General features: G+C 40.1%; 1 protein-coding gene across 1 annotated transcript in view; it reads left to right on the plus strand.

The window, feature by feature from the left end:
* LOC132767554 (dynein axonemal heavy chain 11-like) overlaps positions 1 to 22,122 on the plus strand; it is a 248,650-nt gene that overhangs the window by 23,240 nt on the left and 203,288 nt on the right. The window contains exons 10-17 of the mRNA XM_060762691.2: positions 164 to 288; positions 399 to 591; positions 2,753 to 2,857; positions 10,390 to 10,782; positions 12,029 to 12,361; positions 13,812 to 14,066; positions 14,188 to 14,357; positions 17,492 to 17,711. Of these exons, the coding sequence (XP_060618674.2) occupies positions 164 to 288; positions 399 to 591; positions 2,753 to 2,857; positions 10,390 to 10,782; positions 12,029 to 12,361; positions 13,812 to 14,066; positions 14,188 to 14,357; positions 17,492 to 17,711 (1,794 nt within the window). The remainder of the gene's footprint in view (positions 1 to 163; positions 289 to 398; positions 592 to 2,752; positions 2,858 to 10,389; positions 10,783 to 12,028; positions 12,362 to 13,811; positions 14,067 to 14,187; positions 14,358 to 17,491; positions 17,712 to 22,122) is intronic.

The raw sequence follows: 22,122 nt of genomic DNA on the forward strand, positions 1-22,122 counted from the left end.
TGGGATATACATCTGAGTAAGTACACTTATATTTGCAGCCTAGGCCTATTTTGGTGGGCAACTTTTGTGTTCCCCTCCCACGGGACCACTGTTGAGATTTTATTGCAATTTTTACTGAGATGTATTGACAGTCCATCATCATAACAGTTTCTGTTTATTTAAGTTAAGGAATGGAGGCAATGCACTTCATAAAAACATGCCAGTGACTGCAGGCAATTTAAAATGGTCTCAGGAGTTACGAGAGAGGCTGCTGAAGCACAGAACACATTTTAGGCACATCAATCATCTGTAAGTATTGCTATAAAAATTGTACAATAGGGCTTAAACCACTTCCCAAAGCACCTTCCACTGTGTACTTAGAAATGACATTGAGGAAAAAATCCTTTCCATCTCTCTAGAATTCGACAGACAGAAGCAACCAATTTTGTCTTCCAAAAATGTGAGAAAATGTTGGCGTTGTTGGATAAACATGATGAGGAAATTTATACCTCGTGGGTGCAAGATTTAAGTCTCCTTTGTGAATCACATCTCAGTCAACCAATCCTCAGAGACAACGGCAATGGATTATTTGAAGTTAACTTTAATGAAAAGGTAACCCACAGACATTAATGCGCCTTTTACTGTTATTCCGCTAGGTTCAACTTTCCCTGGAAACTGGCTTTCTCATTCTACAATATCTCTCCATGCTTCGATTTTGCTTGTTCAAATTGTTCCAGAGTTCAAGTTGCTTTCCATGTTCTGTTCTGCCCTTTGAATTTTGACCCTGATCTATTGGTGTTCCAATAGAATCGGTGTTCCGATTCCCTTTTATTTGTCCTGTCTTAGGCGTTAATTTTATTGGTTTGTTGCTCCATATGCAGTCTGCCCACTGTATTTATGGGCGCACGATCCACAGATTTAACCTACCATAAATTCACTACATGGTACAGTAGCACTGTTTTGCTTCTGTACTCCCATCGGGGGGTAATATTGCCTTCCTTTCTCACTCTCCCCACTTCCTTTTTCCTATTCTAGAGATATTATATATAGAGAGAGAGGGGAGGGGGAGAATAACTACTACGGTAATCATGTAATTGCTTTTAAAATAATTTTAAAATGTTATGGAGCAGCAGAAGTGCAAGAAGGCAAGGTTACAATGATATGTGGATGTCTTACTCACTTAGGCAATCCCTCGTTGTCCGAGTAAGATTGTCTTCCAAGTTCGGTGTTGGGTATGTAGGTGACTGTGGAGCCCTATTCTTGACCCGCATATTCTCCTGCAGTGAGGGCATCGGTTTCCAGGTGGAAAGCAGTTCTGGTCAGGGTTGGCTTGACGTGCCTTCCTCTTGGCACGTTTCTCTCTTTTGCCCTCCATTTGTGCCTCTTCAAATTCTACAGCACTGCTGGTCACAGCTGACCTCTAGCTAGAGCACTCAAGGACCAGGGCTTCCCAGTTCTCTGTGTCAATGCCACAGTTTTTATGGTTGGCTTTGAGCCCATCTTTAAATCTCATTTCCTGTCCACCAACATTTCATTTTTCATTCTTGAGTTCGGAGTAGAGCAACTGCTTTGGGTGACGGTGATAGGGCATTCGGACAGCATGGCCGGTCCAGTGGAGTTAATAGTGGAGGACCATCGCTTCAATGCTGGTGGTCTTTGCTGCTTCCAGCACACTGACATTTGTCTGCCTGTCTTCCCAAGAGATTTGCAGGATTTTTCAGAGACAAAGCTGATGGAATCATTCCAGGAGTTGCTTATGACATTTGCAGATAGTCCACGTCTCCTAGGTGTATAGCAGGGTTGGAAGGACAGTAGCTTTATAAACAAGCACCTTGGTATCCCTACGAATGTCCCAGTCCTCAAACACTCTCTGCTTCATTCGGAAAATTCTGCACTCGCAGAGCTTAGACAGTGTTGTATTTCAGTGTCAATGTTGACTTTTGTGGAGAGATGGCTGCCAAGGTAGCGGAAATGGTCAACATTTTCTAATGTTACACCATTAAGCTGTATTTCTGGCATTGCAAACAGATTAGCTGGTGCCTGCTGGAAGAGCACTTTGGTTTTCTCGATGTTCAATGACTGGTCGAGCTTCTTGTATGCTTCTGTGAAGGTGTTTAGAGTGGCTTGTGGGTCTTCTTCTGAATGCGCACAGACAATGTTGTCAGCAACATATTGAAGTTCTATAATGGATGTGGTTGTAACCTTGGTTTTGGCTTTCAGTCTGCTAAGGTTAAATAGCTTGATAGTGATTTGTCACTATTGCACAAATGGGGAGAGGTATGATAACGAGGGTACTCTTGTTGATAGCCCCTTGCTATTGCTACCTGCACACCTGCCATATAATAGCAGCTTACTGTAATAAAGCCCCTTTAAAAATGGTATGATGGCCGGATTTAGGCCGCTGTTGCTTCTATAGCGTTCTCGGTGTGATGTACTGTGTCCACTTATCAAAAGATTGTTTTCACTCCCGCTTAAAATATGGGGATATAAGTTATTGTCAAGCTTCCTTGCTGACCCTCTATGTGTTGGACTACATTTCCCATCATTCCCAACTATCATGAGAATACTCTTTCTCTCAGAAATGTGGAAATGAAAATATTGGAAAGCTGGATCTACAGTATGTGTTATATCTGTCATTTATCTGAAACAAAGTTTCCAGTGAAACATTTGGAAGATTTTTCCAGAAGGAAATTGGAATGAGTGTGCTCAAGGTGAGAAAGTTTTGAAGTAGTTTCTTGTAGCATAACAAACCCATTTACATCTTCTGCTTCAGCTCTCTTCCATCCTCCGGGAAGTGAAATACCTTGAGATTTTAAGACATCCTGATATACCTCAGGCTGCTGTGCAATTGTATTCCAAGAGAGAAACTCTTTACAAGGTAAATAGAAATGATTCTGAATGAAAGATGTGTGCGAATATAAAGAAATGGAAGAAAATTGACATAACTGCAGTAATCTGTTTGAGACCTCAACTATCCTAAACCAAAAGCAAAGAGTGCACAACTATTTTTCCTAATTATTTTGTCAGCTGGATGGTGGTTATATTGGAGTTTGTAGTTAATCTTGTATTTCAGTCTTACTGCACCCAGACATGTTCTGTTGAATACAAAAGACCCTCGTCTTCTCTCTGTTGAATTAGCTTGCGATCCTATTGACAGCAAAATAGCAGTGCACAAATTACAAAGGGAATGGGAGGACCAAGCACTTCTACTGCATTTAGGGCCTCTCTCCACACACTATCCTTTTCTCTGAAAGGACTTTAAAGAAGAAAACAGGGTGTGGAGATGGGGAGAGGGTGAATGGGAAGACCCCTTTATTTCTCACCCATTCACAGGATTCTCAAATCAAAAATTCTAAAAATGAATGGGAAAAGTGAAAGATGCTCAATGGATTTTTTTTTTAAAAAATGAACCCAATGTCCATTACAAATAGAAATGTTGCCCAGTGGGGCCACTTAATTGTTAACCAGAAGTACAGGAAATACCATTGTTTCAGCTTGCCCTTTCTTTGCAAGCAAGCTGAGATAAGAGAAAATATCTGAAAATTTACCTTTTGGTACGTGGAGTGGCCATGTAAACTATATCTCCCAAAAATATCCAATCAGAATGGGCATGCTGGTTGGGGATTCTAGGAACCCTGGCCCCTCAAAAGTAACTTTACCAAGCTCTGGGCAAGAGTGAGGAAAAGAAGAAGCACCCTCCACACCTTGCCCCTTCGTGTTGCCCTCTCATAGAATCATAGAATCATAGAATCATAGAATCAAAGAGTTGGAAGAGACCTCATGGGCCATCCAGTCCAACCCCCTGCCAAGAAGCAGGAATATTGCATTCAAATCACCCCTGACAGATGGCCATCCAGCCTCTGTTTAAAAGCTTCCAAGGAAGGAGCCTCCACCACACTCCGGGGCAGAGAGTTCCACTGCTGAACGGCTCTCACAGTCAGGAAGTTCTTCCTAATGTTCAGATGGAATCTCCTTTCTTGTAGTTTGAAGCCATTGTTCCGTGTCCTAGTCTCCAAGGAAGCAGAAAACAAGCTTGCTCCCTCCTCCCTGTGGCTTCCTCTCACATATTTATACATGGCTATCATATCTCCTCTCAGCCTTCTCTTCTTCAGGCTAAACATGCCCAGTTCCCTAAGCCGCTCCTCATAGGGCTTGTTCTCCAGACCCTTGATCATTTTAGTCGCCCTCCTCTGGACACTTTCCAGCTTGTCAATATCTCTCTTGAATTGTGGTGCCCAGAATTGGACACAATATTCCAGATGTGGTCTAACCAAAGCAGAATAGAGGGGTAGCATTACTTCCTTAGATCTAGACACTATGCTCCTATTGATGCAGGCCAAAATCCCATTGGCTTTTTTTGCCGCCACATCACATTGTTGGCTCATGTTTAACTTGTTGTCCACGAGGACTCCAAGATCTTTTTCACACGTACTGCTCTCGAGCCAGGCGTCCCCCATTCTGTATCTTTGCATCTCATTTTTTCTGCCAAAGTGGAGTATCTTGCATTTGTCACTGTTGAACTTCATTTTGTTAGTTTTGGCCCATCTCTCTAATCTGTCAAGATCGTTTTGAATTCTGCTCCTGTCCTCTGGACTATTGGCTATCCCTCCCAATTTGGTGTCGTCTGCAAACTTGATGATCATGCCTTCTAGCCCTTCATCTAAGTCATTAATAAAGATGTTGAACAGGACCGGGCCCAGGACGGAACCCTGCGGCACTCCGCTCGTCACTTCTTTCCAAGATGAAGAGGAAGCATTAGTGAGCACTCTCTGTGTTCGTCCACTTAACCAATTACAGATCCACCTCACCGTAGTTTTGCCTAGCCCACATTGGATTAGTTTCCTTGCCAGAAGGTCATGGGGGACCTTGTCGAAGGCCTTACTGAAATCCAGGTACGCTACATCCACGGCATTCCCCGCATCTACCCAGCTTGTAGCTCTATCGAAAAAAGAGATCAGATTAGTCTGGCATGACTTGTTTTTGATAAATCCATGTTGACTATTAGCGATGACTGCATTTGTTTCTAAGTGTTTGCAGACCGCTTCCTTAACAATCTTTTCCAGAATCTTGCCCGGTATCGACGTGAGGCTGACCGGACGGTAGTTGTTTGGGTCATCCTTTTTTCCCTTCTTGAAGATTGGGACCACATTGGCCCTCCTCCAATCTGCTGGAACTTCTCCCGTTCTCCAAGAACTCTCAAAGATGGTTGCCAATGGTTCCGAAATGACTTCCGCTAGTTCCTTCAGTACTCTTGGGTGTAGTTGATCTGGCCCTGGGGACTTGAACTCATTAAGAGCGGCCAGGTATTCCTGGACGACTTCTTTCCCAATTTGGGGTTGGATGTCCTCCAATCCCTCATCCACTCCATCTTGCTGAGGTTGAAGACTCTCTTTTTGTGAGAAGACCGAGGCAAAGAAGGCATTAAGTAGTTCTGCCTTTTCCCTATCCCCTGTCAGCATTGCCCCATCTTCTCCTCGAAGAGGTCCTATCGCCTCCTTGTTTTTCCTTTTTCTACTGACATAAGAATAGAAGCCCTTTTTATTGTTTTTAATGTCCCTGGCAAGTCTGAGCTCGTTTTTTGCTTTAGCTTTGCGGACCTTTTCCCTACAGGTGTTGGCTATTTGTTTGAATTCTTCTTTGGTGATTTCTCCCTTTTTCCACTTCTTGTGCATGTCTCTTTTGTGTCTTAGCACAGTTAGAAGTTCTTTGGACATCCATTCTGGCCTCTTTGCACTTGTCCTATTTTTTCTCTTTGTTGGCACGGTTTGCAATTGCGCCTTGAGTATTTCACTCTTGAGAAGTTCCCATCCATCCGTAGCTCCCTTGTCTTTTAGTATCTGTGTCCACGGAATGCTGCTCAGCGTTTCCTTCATTTTTTGGAAATCAGCTCTCCTAAAGTCCAAAATGCGGGTTTGACTTGTCTTAGTTTCGGCCTTCCTTTGTACCTCAAATTGCAGGAGCACATGGTCACTTGCCCCTAAGGATCCTACCACTTCGACCGCATCGATCAGGTCCTCCACATTTGTTAGGATGAGATCAAGAGTAGCCAATCCCCTTGTTGCCTCTTCTACCTTCTGGACCATGAAATTGTCTGCAAGGCAAGCGAGAAATTTGTTGGACCTTGTACTCTTGGCCGAGTTTGTTTTCCAGCAAATATCCAGCAGATTTGTCTCCCTCTGGACAAATCTGTGGGTTGTGAAGGGATGGTAAGGCAGTGGGCAGCAGTGTCCATTACCAAAGGGGGAGGCAAGACCGTTCATGGGAATTGACCCATCAAAGTCATCTTGCTTTTGACAGTCTCACAGGTGAATGGAACTAGCCCAATATTTGGGTCACCTATGGGGAGCCCAGCTAATCTGCAGACTGGGATCAGCAAATCTACTTACTGGGTTATAAATTAGCACACTCCCCTGTGTAATAACATTTCTTTGTTCTAGAAGTATCTGGATTATGAAGAAAATTATTGTAATCATAGGCAAGCTATTTGGTTGGCCATTTGAAATGAGGGGAGGTTGACCTACTTCAGGAGCTACATATTCATGCTATGACAATGGGGGAAATTGGCACAGTGATTGAGTCTGGAAGCTCCTGAGAATGGTCAGAAAGAAAGAATACCTCCATTGTTGCTACCTAAAATAAAATAAAATGTAGAGGTCATATGAAACCCAGGGAAAGCAATAGAATAAAAAGGTTCTTTTGTTAGGGCCCTACCATCATCTTATACCTTCAAGTCTTGGGCCAATATGCTGTTCAACATAAGAATCGGCATGGAGCCCAATAGACAGAAGGTTTTAAAAAATGTGTTTGAAAGGCTGGCCCTGTTAAGGGACTTCAAAAGGTACCACATTGAGAATCCCAATAATAACCTATATGCTTAAGCATATATTAGATGTGAACTAAATCACAGGTAGAAAACGGAATATAATTTATATTCAGTAAAACTTGGTAACAATCTTCCTCATCTTAACATCTACCAAATATGTTCAATCAAAACCAATAGCCTGATGACCAGGGGTGATGGGAGTTTGGGTTTGATGTGGATAGAGGGCATTGGGCAGGAAAAGACCAGTGCAATTTTTTAAATAAAAATTTATAAAATTGCAAATATTTATACACTGCTTATATCCTAACATTTCAAAGTGGTGTACATCAATAAAATGTAAAATATAGTCAAGCTACAAATATAGTCTTCTTTCACATCCATGGCTACAGTAATAGTTCACAGTTCATAACCATGCCTGCCCCTTGCACCTTGCACATTATAGATTAGGTCAAATCCCAGCTTCCTCATAAACCTCATGTGGTCACCTTGAGCTAATCATAGCGTCTTATCTGTAACCTACTTCATACAGTTGTTATTAGAATAAAAGTGATTGTGGGGTGAAATAATGTACAATACTCTTAGTTCTCAGAGATACATACAATGAAAATTGTTAAGAATGATATAGTAGGGAAAAATGAATGCCATAAAAAAACCCATACGTGGCAATGGCTTTTTAAAATGTCTCAGTCAAGCTACAGTCCTGTACACAATTTCCACTAGGTCTGACTTTTGAGTACATATGTGTATGATGGTATTGCTAATGGGAGCAGAACTTTTCTTAGCAGAAGATGCTCTCTGAGTAAGTAGCCAGTAAATCTCTCCCAGTACTGGTCCTCCGCCGGTTATAGTTTTGTGCCTATGCGCTCCTGGCTCATGTGTACACACAGACATATACACTGGACAAACATATCAAAAAGAAGAGATAAAACTAAAAGTAAGCCTTAAATATAAGGCTTATGTATATCTCAAAAACAGAGCAAATCAGCGTGTGTAAACTGCTGTGGTCAGATTATTAACAGGGGCAGCTCAACCCATTATGCAAAGTAAGCATTTGCAGTATAGCTGATTTTGCCCAGGGGTGCTCTTGAGGCACTGTTGGGGGAAAATAGACCTTGATATATGCGAGTTGTAGTTACTGGGATGTATACTTTACCTACAATCAAAGAGCATTCTGAACTCCACCAGTGATGGAATTGAACCAAATATGGCACACAGAACTCCCACAATGAACAGAAAATATACATCACTGATTGGTTGGGGGGGGGGGGGCACCAAAATACTGTTTGCTTACCGTTGAAAATTACCTAGGGCCGCCTCTGGTTATTAACTGCAGCTGGCTACAGAGAGTACACACCTCTTTAGTCACAACAGTTCCATTGGCTGCCTGCTCATTTCTGGGCAGACTTCAAAGTGCTGATGAAGAGCTATAAAGCCATAAATGGTTCAGGTCCAAGTTATTTGAAGGATCATATTGTCTTGTACGAACCTACCTATGTTTTCAGATCTTCCGGGGAGGGCCCTACTTTTGGTCTCATCTTCCTCACAGTTGCACATGTAAACATGGGAGAGAACTGTTCACTCAGGTACCTCCAAACTATTTAAAGGCTTAGAGCTAGCTCTCCTCGCTCACAGATTGAGCTCAATATCTTAACATGTATGTACGTATGCACATGCATGTGGGAGGAGGAAATACGTTTTCAAATCAGAAATGCTTCCCTGCTACATTGATTCTATAGTAGGGAAATTAGAGGAATATGAAATCCATGAAATGAGGAAAGTGTGCGTTTGTAAGAAAGACTGATAGAGAGAACCTTCTGCTCAGTTCTGGGTGAATTGTAATTCAAAAGATGTTGGCAGGGATTTTCACTTCCCCGTGTGTGTGCTTCATGAGTTTTGCATCACAGGACTAAATCATGACATGGAGATAGAAATTGGCACAGAATCAGGATCACCACCAAAAGTCATGCGATACTTGTTGCCAGTCCGCCACCTCCCTGCAATGAATCCTGTCAGTAGTCTCCAATTGCACCATGATGCCAAAAATAACTTGATGCGATGTGGTCTCGGTGCTTCTGTGGTAGTCTACTGTCCTCTTCCCCTTCCCCACTGATAAATTTCCTTTTAAATTTTGTTTTAACACAACTTTAAAAATGTGTATTTAAAAAGCAGGGGGAAGTGGCACAGCGGGAGGCAGAGTTATAGTTATATGATGCCAACTGCGATGAGGTAAGGATAGTAATGCCAGTAAGTAGCAGTTATCCAGGTTGCGAGAATGATGTGGGCTAGTAGCCTCATGCTTGGAGAACTAGAGACCAGTGAGTACAGTAGCATCTCTTCTCTAGCTCTGCTGTGCTTGTGTGCCCTTATGCACAGCTCTCAAACACACAATTGAAGCATCTTGGCTGACAGTAGGAAGAGGGGAATATTAGGGCTCTTTAAGACCATCTGGAAATCGAGGAATGCATAGGATTAGCTGTGACACTTGTGGATGATTCATGGTGATTGGAACCTGGAATCTTAAGTTCTGTGCTGGCATGGCTGTGCCAGGAGATTTGATTCTTTTTCTTGCACTGTTAGTTTGCATGAATCTATTTTGGCCATGCATTTTGCAATTGGATAGCTTTCCCCTGGTTGCAGTCATAGGGCCAACAACCTATCAATCATCATTAGAGCCTTTAGATCTGCCCCTTTCCCCAGGTTTGCAGGGAAAAGGGGACTTTTAGTTCAGTCTCACAGTTTGGAGCATTACAGAAGGATGTGTGGGCTTTCTCTGTCCCACCTGCAAAAAAGCTTCACTTCTTACAGATTTTGCTGGGGAAAAGGGAAAACCTCTACAGCTTTGCTGGGGAGTAAAGTTACAGTTCCACAGCTTTGCTGGGGGAATACAGCCAGCTTTGCTGGAAAATAAAGGAATGGTTCCACGGACTTCGTGGGGCAAATCTACAGGATTCCAGCTTGGCAGATCTACAGCAACCATTGCCTGGTAAGGGACCACTCGGGCTATCCATAACGCAGCTTGGAGTTGGGAGTTGGGGCCTCACTCCAGCAGAGTAAAGAAAGATTGCCCAAGGAGGGGTCGGAAGGTTTCCCTAAAAAGGAAAGGAACAATTTATCAAGCAGTTGCCTGTCCCTTGTTGGCAGATTGAGAAAGCGACTAGTTTTTCAAGATTATAAAGCATTTAATTTGTTTGTTCAAAGATTTAAGCCTTAATAAAGAACTTTGTTGAACCTATTTTGAGCCTCTACAGAACTTTGTGTTGGGAAACCTTTATGGGACCCTTTAGCTGAGGCACCCTGGCGTCCCGTTGGGCAAAAAGAAAGCACGTCCTGTAAACAGACATTGTCATAGGCCCAGCGCACCACAGCACAAGTTCCATATTTTATTCTCAAAGATTCTGGCCTCTAATTGTGTTCAGCAGAACTGTTATGATTGATCATGGTTGACTTTTCTTAAATGTTGCATACCTTTGAATACAAAGAGATCTTGAGATCAGAATGAATGATTTGGTGTACATTTCATGTATTTTATCATTGAATAATAGATTCTTCCTCTTTCCCCCTTTCCTCTAATTCTTTCCCTTGTTCAGTATCTTGGAAATTTAAATGTGATTGCCAGACATTATAACCAGATAAAGAAGACAATTCTACCTGAGGAAGCAGAACTCATAGCACATGAAATTGGGAGAATTGACCTACAGTTAAAGCCTGCTTTTGACACACTGACCTGGCAAAATGAGAACCTGTGGCTTTTTATTGAACAGACTGGACAGCTTGTTCAGAATGTAGGCAGCAGACTCCAGAAATCCAAGGAAAATGTGGAATTGATCCAGATCCTTCTGCACAGACTGAGTGAAACATCTTTTCTTGTACGAAAAATTGGTTCCACTCCTTCAATGCTGTGTCTTGATTACAACGAAAGATTGTGCCAGCAATATGAGATTGTTCAAGAGACAGGGAGAAGGATCCATCTGTTAGTTCAGGTGACTCTTCTTTTTAAATAATTTCAATAGAACTTTTATCCTAGGATTTAGAGCCTTGAAAATGTTCTAATTGGATGCTCCAGGTAGCTGTGAACTGGGATAAGGGATGCAGCATAGAAAGGAGGCAGCAGAAGTGAGGTTCTGAATCATGATAGAGAGAGTAGAATGTTTTCATGCACATCTCTGTGGCAGGTGGAGATAAAGGGTGCTCACTTACCTACGTCTGGTGACATGGAAAAAAAAGAGACTGGACAACAGAGGCAGCAGAGTTTCTGTGGGGTCGATGTCATATACAGTTGGTGTTCCACATTTGTGGATTTAACTTTTGCAGATTCCATTATTTGTGGATTTGATTAAAATTATTTATCTAGGAATATTTGGGTTGTTCAGTGCCTCTGTAGTCAACTTCAGAAGTCACGGAGAACCTAGGAATTCCTAGAAAGATCACCTCTCTAAGCATTTGTAGGTCTTCTAGTGAGATTCTATGTTTAGCTTCAGGTGCAAGTTGACTTGAGTTATGTGGGAGGATTTAGAGTAGTGGTTCTCAATCTGTGGGTCCACAGAAGTTGTGGCTTTCAACTCCCAGAAATCCTAATAGCTGGTAAATTGGCTGGCATTTCTGGGAGTTGTAGTCCAAAACACCTGCGGACCCACAAGTTGAGAACTACTGATCTAGATATTCCTAGACAGATGTTCTCTCAGGTAAAAAGAGGTTGTTTTAATAATAATAATAATAATAATAATAATAATAATAGCTTTTCACTTTCATGGGAGTCTTGTGCCCCTAACCTTAAACAAAGAAAGACTAAACACAAGACACAAGTTTAAAATTTGTGATTAAAACTGGCTGGGTAGGTCTGTATTGTGAGTAAAATGTATATGGGTACAATGTATTGTGAGGAGCCTCAGGAGTATGCTTTTGTGAGATTGGGCATAGATAACAAAAGGTCTTGCCTTGATCAGTTGGATGCAGTGTAAATAAGATACACAAACTTAGCATATACATATTGCAAAAAAAAAAAAAAAGCCTCTGCCAGGCTTTGGCATTACATCCTCTACTTTGAGTAGCATTCAGGTGTCATTTGCACAACCAGGCAGCTATGTTATAAGCAATGGGAAAAAGGAAGCTTTACTTTCTCAAAGAGATGCTTCTTTTATTTTGAAGAGGATAATTGACCAGCATAGGATAAGCCTGTTTTAGGAGCTGAGGATTTTAAATTCCCATCCTTTTGCTCATTTTCTCCAGGACAATCAAGATCTTCTTCAGGCAGATCCTCTTTCTGATGAATGGAGAGCCTACACTGAATACATTGATCGCATGGTTTCAGATGGGCTGTTCAAAGCTATCAAGTGTTCTCTCCAGTATCTGATAGAAAACACAGAGACAACATCAACATCCACCCCCTCATTTGAAGTTCAGCTCCTCCTTAATGGCAACAAAATGACTTTTAAACCGTCTTTGGACTACACTGTTCACAATAATTTTTCTGACATTATCGAAGGCCTAATCCAAAACATTTACGTGATTGCATCACAGATAAAGAGAGTTGCCAATCATCTTGGGTACGACACTTATCAGGTATAATCACAAATACATCAATTACATTTTATTTTAACTTCTAGTAGCTTGGGACGTCAATTCAGTGAGGTTTTTTTTGTTTGCCTGTCCAAGCAACTGCATGAGCAGATCTTAATTTAATGTGCTTATAATGAACCAATTCTGCAACGACTGGTGATTTTTTTAACAGCTTGACATTCTAATTTCCATTTTACACGTTAGGAGACAATTGGGAGAGCAGGCAATCCGGCAGCTCCTAGTTACAACATGATGGTGGACAGAGTCACAATTGGGATTTTCTGTTGATACCCATTTCCTCCTTTAAAATTTATGGATACTTTGCCATGGTGATTTTCCTGACATGACTCTATCTTTCTCTTGTTATGTATAGACACTGGTTTTGGAAGTTATCATGACACATTCTGCATTTCTGGCAGGAATCTAGAGTATTTTAACTGAGAGGTGGGCAAAAGAGGATGGGGAGGAATATACTTCCAGTTTCTCTATCACATTTTCTAAAACTATGCATATGGGATTATGAAACTCAAAATGGTTCCCCGTCTCCTTCTGTCTCCTACTGGTGCACTAAGAGACACAAACTAGCTTTGGCACCTACCTAGATTACACACATCTCCTCTAAGTAAATTTTGGCTTAGTTTTTCTCACAAGCTTTTCATGGCCTTTCAAAAAAAACATCTTTTCTATTTGCTCACCTCCTTCTTTCATCATTAACTTGTAACCCTATTATCCTCACTCAATTTTTCTTTCATTTGTCCCTGTTGTTGGGAGGCACTGGATGGGCTGCAGTTTGCTACACACAGGCCTGAATCATATTGTTTATCCCAAATAAAACAGAGCTATTGAGTGGTATGTCAACATGAAGATTAGCATTTATGATTGCAGTTTCTCAAGTCGCTCTTGACACCACCAAAAAAAGAAAAGAAGCATTTATGATAGGAATCAGGCCACATACAGTACAACTGGCAGAAGACTGTAAACCAAAAGAAATTGTACTGGAGTGGAAAATACGTAGTGTGTGTTTGTGAAAAGATCGCAACCATTAAAGTCCTTCAGCTCCTTCTGGCTTTCATTTTTTTAATGGTCAAAAAATAGACAATAACCCTCCTAAAAGTCTCTAGGAAGAGGAGGAATTATCCAATTAACAGGAGCCCAGACAAGAATCTGGAACAAAACTTGTAATGTGTCCCCTATGCTTACTATTTCTAATTTAACCAAGATAACTTTCTGTTTTGTGGCTCTTCTTCTTCTTCTTCTTCTTCTTCTTCTTCTTCTTCTTCTTCTTCCTCCTCCTCCTCCTCCTCCTCCTCCTCTTCTTCTTGGTAGTGACCATGAAATTAGTTTACACACTTGCAGTTGTCCTAGGGTCTTGTTTCAAGACCGAATCTGAATGTCATCCCACAGTACAAATTAAATCATTGGCCCATCTCTATGGTTTTATTTTCACGTTTAGCATGATGTAGAGCAGATGGATGCACTGAAAGAAATGCACCAGGAAATCATGAGCAGGGTGCACTCAGTAATTGTTAATGCCCAGGAATATCAAAGCTACTTTAAGAAATACAGCCACTTATGGATGGATGATAAAGCCAAATTTATGAAGCAGTTCCTTCTCTATGGACGATTTCTTCATACTGAAGAGCTGGAATTATATCCAGACCATGAACTTCAGAAATGCCCCCCACAGTTAGACCACTTTAAACAACAGGTACTTGGCAATTTTTATTTTTGGTCAATTTTTGTTTATTATCTTCTATTAACTAACTATTTTGATTATATAGTTCTTCTAAATAAAAACTCAGAACTGTACTCGTATTTCATTCCTTAAGATCACCATTTACGAAACGCTACATAAAGAAGTCAGCGGATTTGAAAACCAGAACACTTTTAATGGCTGGTTTCAGGTTGATATTAAGCCTTTTAAGTTATCACTGATGAATATGATTAAAAAATGGAGCTGGATGTTTAAGGAGCATTTGCTCAACTCTGTCACCCAAAGGTAACCTACTTTTGATGTCTTTTAAATAGTCTTTTGAATTTTTACTGCCTTTTGAGAATCCTGTTCATTTTGTTAAATATCTTGCATGATGGAAACAGGAGTGTTATGAAGAATTTCCTTTCAAGAAATGCGCAATGCAGAAACATGTCTTTGCTCCTAACAAAATCTTCTTTTATGCCAAATGAGGGAATGACAACCTTCTGAGCCTGGGAGAAGGAGAGCTTTATTAGACACTATCACTGGGAGTCCAAGCACACTGTATTCCTTGGGGCTACACCCCCTCTTCCTTATAGGAAAATCATAAGATGCCACCAAACTGGATGCCACTGAGCAGCGCTCTCTGGTGCTAAATCCACTTCCCTCACCATAGATCCCTGTGAAACAATAGGGTAGAGTATCTTTTCTCTTCCCAAATTGACAGAAGGAAAATGGAAGTCACTGAAATTGATCTTAGCTTGTGGATAGTGATAATGGGGCTCACCAAATTTTCTGCACGAATGGGTGCCCTAAAGGCCTGAAAATATTAGGTAGACCATATGGTAACTGGTGTCTATCACACATACAAACTCTATCAGGTATTTGAGGTGGACTGTTCTTGTTTAGTGTTTCAAAAGTCTCATCAAAAAGCAGAGTGGAGAACTGCTCATGAGACTTCCTTGCACTCTTGCACACCTTCCCCAGCTTTTTTCCATATGTACTGACCATCATCAGCACAACGAAAGACTAAAATATGTACTGACCATCATCAGCACAATGAAAGACTAAAAGACGAAAGATCAAAATTGTAGGTCTATACAAGTAGAGAGCACTTCATTGAACCTTGACTATAAAAACCCTTATACAAGTTGAAAAAAAAATTGCAAAATATAAACTTATCTGACAGCAAATAAACCTCTCTTATTGTTCAGTTCACTTCCATTTGAATTAGGGCATTGTTTCTCAAACTCTGCTTCTCCGCATATTTTGGACTTCAGCTCCCAGAAATCCCAGACAGCCTACCAGCTGTTAGAAATTGTGAGAGCTGAAGTCCAAAACATCTGGAGGAGCACAGTTTGAGAAACCCTGAATTAAGGTAGGTTATGCATACAAACATTTTTAAATTAACGGAATTTGACATCTTGTTTGTGCATGTGTTTTTATTTATATGATAGTAATAGTGCAGTCTTATGTATTCCTACTAAGAAGTAAATCCATTGATTCATTCATGTTCACTTAAGTGCATATTGAACCGAAGGATATTTTCACATTCATGGGAATAAGTTCCATTAAACTCAAATGATCTGTATTTTGATTAGACACATGTAGGACTTTACTGTGCAAAAATCTAATATACAGTTTTATTTCTAAAATACTCCTCTAAATCAGCAGCAACAAAAATGATTCAGCTATACAATTAATAGTTTTACAAGTTAGTAATATCAAGTTAAGAACAATTCAGGCTATTATCTTCCGAAGACTTGACAAGTTCTTAGTAGCTTTTGGGAAACAATTACATTGTTGAGATCATAGCTCAGATTATAAATTGTAGAATGGGCACAATTCCATTAGTGATCTCATTAAGATGTATTAGTGATAATTCACAAGTTGATGACATTTGAGGTAGTTATAATGATCATGGTGGCTAGAAAATGGGAGTGGCTGAATGTAAGCTTAGCTAGAATAGAAATCAAGATCAGCAGTTATTGCCTGCAGGTGAAGGCCAACAGGTAGAACCTATGTCATGACTGGAGACCACTGTGACACACAGGACAGCAGGGGGCAGTAAAGCTGGTTGCCCAGTGGTGCCAAACTGTGTTGGTGCCACTGGGCAATCACGACTCCCTCCAGTGTCCACATCAGCTGAGGGATTACCTATCTGGCCTATACTAGGGCTACACTGGAATACGCCATGCTGGATCCTCCCCAATTTATTGGATCAGGGTAGATCCACCCCTGTCAGCTTGGCCAAATACCTAGAATTCTGGGAAGACCAAACACCTGCACGACCAAATAATCTATTCTCAGAGGCCTGATGGAATAGAAAGTCCACCCCACCCTGGTTGAAAAATATAGTAAGGAAGGTGCCCATCTAGCAGTTTTTGGAAAGGAGCTCCAAAGTGGCGGGAAAGTTGTACCCAGTCCTATGACAGTTTGCCTGCACTGGAGGAGGAAACCTTTTCTTAGCAACTTCCTTGAGTCTTAGGGGAATTTTTCTTTCACACAGTGTATTGCATATTGGCTTATCTAAGTATGTATAGATACTTGATCGTGATATTACCCAGATCTGGGCCGGGCTTTAGCACAGCAGGTTAACCGCGAGCTGCAATAAATCTTCCCAACTGAAAGGTTAACAGTTCGAAGTCCATGTCAGGGTGAGCTCCTGGCCTTTAGCCCAGCTTCTGCCGACCTAGCAGTTTTGAAAACAGCAATGTGAGTCAGGCATGTAGCCAGGGGGGGAGCTCGGGGGGCTTCAGCCCCCCCTGAAATTTTCATGGTGGTTTGCGAAAAGGCCTTATTGGTGCATTATTTAAACTGTTATGTTTATTCATATCATGATCTGATCACCATACTCAATATATCCCATATGCATGGGGGTATTGGGGTAATGATACAAAAGGTTTGCTAGGCTAGACCCTCTTTCACTCAGACTCAGCCCCCCCCGAAACTCAGCCCCCCCGAAACCCCCCCTCAGCCCCCCCCCGAAATGAAATCCTGGCTACGGGCCTGATGTGAGTAGATAAATAGATACAGCTTAAGCGGGGAGATATTTAAGGCACCCATAAGGAAATGCCAGAAAAATGCTGGCAATTTGATCAAGGAGGAAGTTTGCGAACAAAGCTCTTTAGCAGAGAAAGTGGAGCAAGAGTACTCCCCTGCAGCCGGAATTGAGCACAGCCTCCAAGACGCCGAAGATGGGAAAACCTATCTAAGTACAGTCGTCTGTCTTGTCAATGTATAATGCAGTGAATGTTTGCCATATATGTCTTTTGTGATCTGCTCTGAGTCCCCTTCGTGTGATAAGGGTGGAATATAAATATCGTAACTAAATAAGTAAATAAATCTGGAAAAGCCCCTAAATTAGAGTGAATGGTAACAGAAATGGCAATTCCTGTACTAATTATCTGTGGACATTCCTTCATTATGCTTATTTTTAGCATTACAGAGTTAGCCACATTTATCCATGAAACGGAACAAGGATTGGCAAAGAAAGTGAAAGACGGAGATTATGCACTTCTGGTTGAAATAATGGGGCACCTCATGGCTATCCGTGACCGACAGTCAACTGGAGACATTTTCAAACCTTTAAAATCCACAGTTGTATTGCTACGAAGTTATGGACAGCAGTTACCAGAACATATTTGTACAGAGCTTGAGGTAAAAAAGAAATGTTATTAGTGGTGTGTTCCCTCATTTTCTAATATTTTTCAATGGATAGCAAATACATTTCATTTAGAGTTCTTGTCCATAAAGATCTTCTTAGGAGAGATTATTTGTGATCCAGATGGGTCAGTAATTGGTTTCCAAAGCAAGCAGGCTTTATCTTTAAGCTTTGCTTCTTAAACTGTGGTTCCAACCCCAAATGGGATCCCCTTAGTTGGATTTACACACAAATTCTCCCATTTGAAGAGGCATTACACCCCACAATTTATTTTAACCCCCCTAGATTTGAATAACCAATGAAATAAATTGAAAACTATATATAAACAAAATCTCCAGAAAAAATCTTTAAAAAAACCTGAAAGTTTTCTCGTTAGTAAAAGTTTTAACAGGAATGAAAGATCACATAGACCAAATATGCTACTGGCATCAGATTTGATATTTTAAAAATGCTCTAACCCACAGTAATACAGTTACAGTATTATCAAGGCAAAATCTTCATAAGGACCGCAATCCACATAAATCTACTGGGCTTTTCTTGTTTTATTTTCCTTGTTGTGTAACCTCACTCTTTCCCTCCATTCCACCCAATATATGAATATACTTCATGCTTGGTATGGAAGTTGGAAACCTGTCAACTTGATTGGCTTATTTGTTCATTCTAAATTCTCATTTACTGTGAGTACTTCATTGGAAAACATTTTTTAAACTATGGAAATATTGCCTTTTAAAGTGCAATTTGTAGACAGAAATGTCTTTGTGCCATCATTTACAGATGCATTGTCAGTAGATTGCCTATGTATATTGAAATTCTCAGACCATGTGAGTGATGAATTTTGCATTCTATAAGAATACAGTTTTCAGCTTAGCAGTTGCATTCTCACTTTGCTACTAGAAACAGCTCTTCCTGCAAAATGGCCCTATGTTCAGACCCAAATCAGGGTGTGTTTTATAGGTTTATTTATTTATTTATTTATTTATTTATTTATTTATTTCTCCTTTCAGGAGCGAACCAAGGATACAGTTCTAATGTATTTAATAACAGAGACATAAAGTTTAAAAACTTGGCATTATATTAAATGTCCTTTGACCAGTAGCTGGCCACTTGGAGTGTCTCTGATGTTGCTATAAGGAGGTCCCCCATTGTGCATGTGGCAGGGCTCAGGCTGCATTATAATAGATGGTCTGTGGTTTGCTCTTCTCCACACTCGCATGTCATGGGCTCCACTTTGTGGCCCCATTTCTTAAGGTTGCCTCTGCATCTCGTGGTGCCAGAGTGCAGTCTGTTCAGCGCCTTCCAAGACAGTTTCCACTCACATATCCTTTGAACTCCATTGTAATCACAACATGTATCAGAGGATTGTAGCTTCCACCAACCCCAATAATTGATTGAGGAAAACTGACCAGAAAGCATCAAACTTGGATGGGTTCAGTCTGTCATTCTTTTCTTTCTTCTTGAAAACAACTTTCCATGCTCTTTTATTAGGGAAAAAACCAGATGACTAAAGAAAAAATATGCTCAAGATTAATAACATTACTTCTAGTATGGATAAAGTAGATAAAGGGAACATTTTCTTCTTCTTTCATCTATTAAAATTAGCTGGTGGAAGAATGAGAACAGATGAAGCATACCATGTTAGTCATTTATGGAATTTGCTGTCATAAGATGTGGTGTCAGCCACTAGGGTAGACAATTTGTCAAATTCATGGAGAATAATGCTATTGAGTTGGTGTAGGTTTTTTTTCCGGGCTATATGGCCATGTTCTAGAGGCATTCCCTCCTAGGAGGGAATGCCTCTAGACCATGGCCATAAAGCCAAAAAACCCTACAACAACCCAATGATTCCGGTCATGAAAGCCTTCGACAATAATACTATTAATAGTTACGAGTCACAATGGCCATGTGTTGCCCAAAGTTTGGAAGAAATTGAGTACAACATTAATTATTTGTAATTAGTTGCTTTTCCCAGCAATTAATAGGTAACTAGATTATATTACAATGGTAACTTAATGAGGAATATGCTCACTCCTTTCAGGTCTCACTATAACGTAATAGTTACTTTCAAAGTTCCAAGGATCTAACATCCCTAGATGGAAGGTTGTGTTCTGGTTTTCTGAATGTAATTAAAGTAACTAGAAATTGACCATTTTAATTATTTTAGGAAATTAGGAAAGCTTTTCTTTAAAAAATTGCAGCTCTTAAGAGTAATTAAATATTTTAAAAACATAATATTACTTTAAAAGGCTGATGGTGGCAGGAGTAAGTTCTCAATATACTGCTTAGTTCTTATATGCCATTTTAGACTTCTTTTGAAGATTGACAAAGTAGTCAGTATACATTACAGCTTCTGCATAGCATTCTGGTACTGAGGTGAAGGAGAGCTGGGGTCTTGCAAAGATTATATATGTTTTAGAAAACGGTGTTCATAGCCATTTGAAGATCATAACCTTTTGGAAAAGCATGACCTTTCAGAGAAGAGCCCAAAATCCATTTGAGTAAATCATCTCAAGTAGTACACAACTAGATGTAATTATGCAAGGCAATGGCTTTCAGTTGTTAGACTGATAACTTGTTATTTCCGATCCGTTAGGTAAACTGAGAATATGCTAGTACATAAAATAGCAGTGCTTCAAAAGTGTTTTTTCAGTGTCCAAAAATATGTATACACTTCCATAATATTATACACTTCCATAAAACAACTTGTTTTATAGGAGAGTTCAATTACAGATATGTTTAAGATAGTTTATGTGTGCAGGCAAGTGTTATGTGTGCAGGCAAGTTACAACAACAGCAGGCAAGTGTTGGTCTGAGCAGTCCCAAAGTCTAATAGAGTCTGATGTCTAAAATGGAGTCTGATGTCTAAAATGGAGTCTGAGTTCTGTGGTCTTCTCAGAGCAGATCATGTGGTCTGTAGCCCCTCCCACAACTTCTCAAGAAAACATAAGAGTAAAGGAAAGAAAACTGCATTCCAGAAAATACATATAATAAGTAAGCAAAAGGATAATATACAAACTAATTACTAGAGGAGGCTTGATGAAGGTTGTAATTTCCAACAATATGCTTTTGTAAGGGGCCAATTTTAATTATTTTACAAAAAACTTTTGATTTACTCTTTTTTATCACACTCGGCCATCCCAAGTCCATTGGCTTTTTCTTAACGGAAATCTCAGTGAAGAAGTAAATGTTTTGTTCAACTGCCAGAACAAAAGCAAAATCAATAGCTCAGATTTTAAAGTTGGAGAGCAGTTAATCTTAAACAGGTCTATAGATGGAAAAAGTTATGTGTATTAAGCATTAAGATTTTTTTCCTACCCTCTAAAATAGTATTGATTCGTGCCAACACTTCCATTCTGATACCTTGATAGTATGATATGGAAAGCACACATAAGAATTGATATAAATTATTTTATGCTCATACATACCATAATTTTAACAAAATTCACAGGGCCACTCACAACACTCATAATTCAAAACATAAAAGAAAAATGACAGTAACCAGAAAACTCAATAAAACAACAACAGCATCAGATCAAAATCACTATAGATGGCATGTTCAAATCCAGGCTAAATAAAAATGTAATTGTGTTGGATTCAGGGTATATAACCTGGAGTATAACCCAGGTTGCACCCAATGAGTATCACCTAGAATATAACCTTGGTTGGATCCAGTGAATATAATCTGGAATTTTGCTTATGCAGTAGGCCTTGCCACATATTTTACTATCCAGATAAAACCTTCTGCCCCCTCCCTGATAGTATTTATTTATTAACTTTGTTTATATCCCACCTTTCTCCCTGTCGGGACTCAAGATGGCTAACAACCACACAATTTAATAACAATTTTAAACAAAACAAATGCAAAAATAAAAAAATGAACAATTAAATATTCATGTGTGAATATAAAATTAAAATGCAACAAAACTGACCATCCTCCCAAAATCCCACACACAACTCCCCAGCAGCATGTCCCTCCTCCTCCCCCAAATGCTTTCTGGCAGAGAAACGTCTTTAGCTGCTTGGGAAGGAAAGCCGGGATGGGCCCATCCTGGCCTCTCTAATAGATGGGATAAGCAAGATAGGGAATTCTGAGAAATCCCATGTGTCTGTTTTACCCAAGCAGAATGTGTGCTTGATAGTGTGAATGACATCTCTGGATTCATTCAGTAAGGAATTAATTACAAGTAATCCTTTATTTGTAATGAAATACTTAAATGCCCTGGAATAAATTGTCCCCAACTGTTTAAAAACTCCGCAAAATTAATATTTTACATATTATCATGCACATGATTCTATGTCTGCAGATAATAGTTAGGTAAATAGTAAAAGGTACAAATGTACTAGAAAAGGCAGAAAAGGTGGGGTGACGATAAGATATGTGTTTGCTTCTTTTTGTGAGAGGATGGGTTG

Source organism: Anolis sagrei, chromosome 1 (assembly GCF_037176765.1).
Source record: "Anolis sagrei isolate rAnoSag1 chromosome 1, rAnoSag1.mat, whole genome shotgun sequence".
Classification (NCBI taxonomy): domain Eukaryota; kingdom Metazoa; phylum Chordata; class Lepidosauria; order Squamata; family Dactyloidae; genus Anolis; species Anolis sagrei.